The 2,120-nt window shown below is 52.9% G+C and overlaps 3 protein-coding genes across 3 annotated transcripts; 2 read left to right on the top strand and 1 right to left on the bottom strand.

The window, feature by feature from the left end:
• Nucleotides 1-97: 97 nt before the first annotated feature.
• On the top strand, nucleotides 98-376 carry ACA1_370800 (uncharacterized protein; the record flags this gene model as incomplete). The annotated part of the gene is made up of 1 exon (XM_004340258.1): nucleotides 98-376. One exon carries the CDS (start codon nucleotides 98-100, stop codon nucleotides 374-376), a length of 279 nt encoding a protein of 92 aa, XP_004340306.1.
• A 60-nt stretch (nucleotides 377-436) lies between these two features.
• Nucleotides 437-676, top strand: ACA1_370790 (uncharacterized protein; the record flags this gene model as incomplete). The annotated part of the gene is made up of 1 exon (XM_004340257.1): nucleotides 437-676. One exon carries the CDS (start codon nucleotides 437-439, stop codon nucleotides 674-676), a length of 240 nt encoding a protein of 79 aa, XP_004340305.1.
• An 884-nt stretch (nucleotides 677-1,560) lies between these two features.
• ACA1_370780 (uncharacterized protein) lies at nucleotides 1,561-2,001 on the bottom strand (the record flags this gene model as incomplete). Its single annotated transcript, XM_004340256.1, has 1 exon — nucleotides 1,561-2,001. The coding sequence occupies one exon, from the start codon at nucleotides 1,999-2,001 to the stop codon at nucleotides 1,561-1,563; it is 441 nt and encodes a 146-aa protein (XP_004340304.1).
• Nucleotides 2,002-2,120: the final 119 nt, after the last annotated feature.

Below are 2,120 nucleotides of genomic sequence, written 5' to 3'. Positions count from 1 at the left end.
AACTTGAAGTGGAGTGCATGTGACCTCAGCTGGTGGGTGCGAGGAGACATATAAACAAAACGCCACCACCACCAACAACAACAACAAACCCAACACCATGAACAAGCGCGCCCACATCAAACCCAAGGACAACAAAAAGAGGAAGTACATCCTGGTCACCCTCATCACCTACGATGGTGACACAGGCTTCATGGTCATCGTTCCTGAGGATGAGATTGACCCTGAAGACGAGGCCATGATCAACCGGGCCGTCCATGGCGACTGGATGGCTGTGGAAGCCGCACACCTGCTCAGCAAGGACAAGGACACCTTCGTCAACCAGCGCATGGAAGGCACCCTGGAGCTGTTCCTCGCCAAAGAGAAAAAAACTGACTAGCAGCTCTATTGAGAGGAGCAGGAGCTATGCGAGCTGTACCAACAAACGTTTCACAACGCCATGCTCAGGGAGTACCCACATCAAGCCAACAAGGGAGGCATCCTCAAACGCTTTGACAAAAGTGGAAGCTTCAGCACTGCCCAGGACTACTTTGAGAATGTCTTTCTCAAGAAGCACACGCAACACTGTGTGCTTCTCTTTGGCGGCGACAAGAGCCTTGAGAAGGAGGATGAAATCACTGGCAAGATCCTGGGCAATGCAACCTACAGTAGGAAGCTTTTGGAGACCACAGCATCTTGACCCCCTTTGCGATCAACGTGTCCTTTAGTCACTATGTCTGTCTCAATTTTTCCAAGGAGGTCATGCATGATAACAATACAGTTGGGCAAGTGTTCAAAATCATTTGGATCACAATGCAGTTCAAGTTTCATGGTGCCAGGCACAATGTCGCCCTTGGCGCACTTCCACCTGTCCATCAACAGCACCTTGATGATGCCAGCAGTGCAATCATGCGTCTTGAGCAAATGAAACCATTTCTCACACGACAAGGCGGATTCTCACCGGGAATCCGGTCACGCAAAACATGACCTCCCACCGTCCGCCTCTGGTCGATTTGGCACCACCAGCAATCTCGCCGTTGTGTTGGCGCAGTCGTTTGCGCAGATACGTCGTGTATCCGACGTCTGTCCTGCGCAATGATCCGCCCACGTTACGCAAACAATGGACAATGTGGCTCATACATTTATGCCTTTGAGGATCACGTCCAAAACATCCTTTCGTCTCGCCTCATCCCATTCCAACAGCCCGGCCAGCTGAATCACGCTTATTTTAACAGTCCACATGCGATGAAGTGCTCTCGGAATCTGTTGAGCGTGCTGCTGTAACCCTCCAAAGCGTCGCTGTGTTTGCACGGGCGTAGGTCGAGCCACGCGACGACCGAGCCGTCCGGCAGTAGGTCGGCGATGGGTGTGCATTTCAGGCAAGCGTCGTGCTCACAGAGTGGGATCATACCATAGATATCATGGTAGGTGCCAAGTACCGTTGGCTCTCTTCACAACAGACCAGCAGACCGGATTCGATGCACGCATCAAACAGGAAGGACTGCCACGCCATGATCTCGGCGAGGTTCTCCGCCGTCTTGATCATCGGCCACGCTATTCCTCGGCCATCCGGAAGGCGCATGGTTACCAAATCAGCCGAGTTCGTTCATTCGCGTGCACCAATCTTTTGTTGTCAAGCACGACCGTGGCCTGCATCGCTCGTCCTTTTATCCATTTCACCTCGATTCGGTTGATGGCTGCGGTGATTTCCACCTTGATTTGCGAGTCGATGTGTTTGATGGTGCAGACGTCAGATTTTCTCATCCAGATCGCGATCGGCACTCGAAAGGATCGCCAGTGTTTGAGGCCCTCGGTGAGATCGTAACCGTAGCCATCGTAGAATCCGATGCTAATGTCGCCCTGTCCCTTGGATGCGAGCCTTTGGATCGCCCGATTTCGGATCGCGGTCTTGGCGCAACAAAGGAACTTACGATTCACACACGCTACGCTCCGTAGTTCGTTCGGATAGATGAACCCCAGGGTCAGGCACACCAGCTCGTCGTCGCTGCCAGAAAGCAATGTCATTGTGCGCAATCCTGTGGGCTCTGTTGTCGCTATTTATGAGGGTCCCATCGCTCGCGGACCAATGACAATAGACCGGAAGCGCCACAGAAGGGCGCATGCGTTCGGATTGTGGTCTTACG

This window comes from Acanthamoeba castellanii (assembly GCF_000313135.1).
Source record: "Acanthamoeba castellanii str. Neff unplaced genomic scaffold scf7180000084664, whole genome shotgun sequence".
NCBI lineage: Eukaryota > Discosea > Longamoebia > Acanthamoebidae > Acanthamoeba > Acanthamoeba castellanii.
Note: the sequence above shows the minus strand (reverse complement) of the source record. Positions and strands in the feature narration are given on the sequence as shown.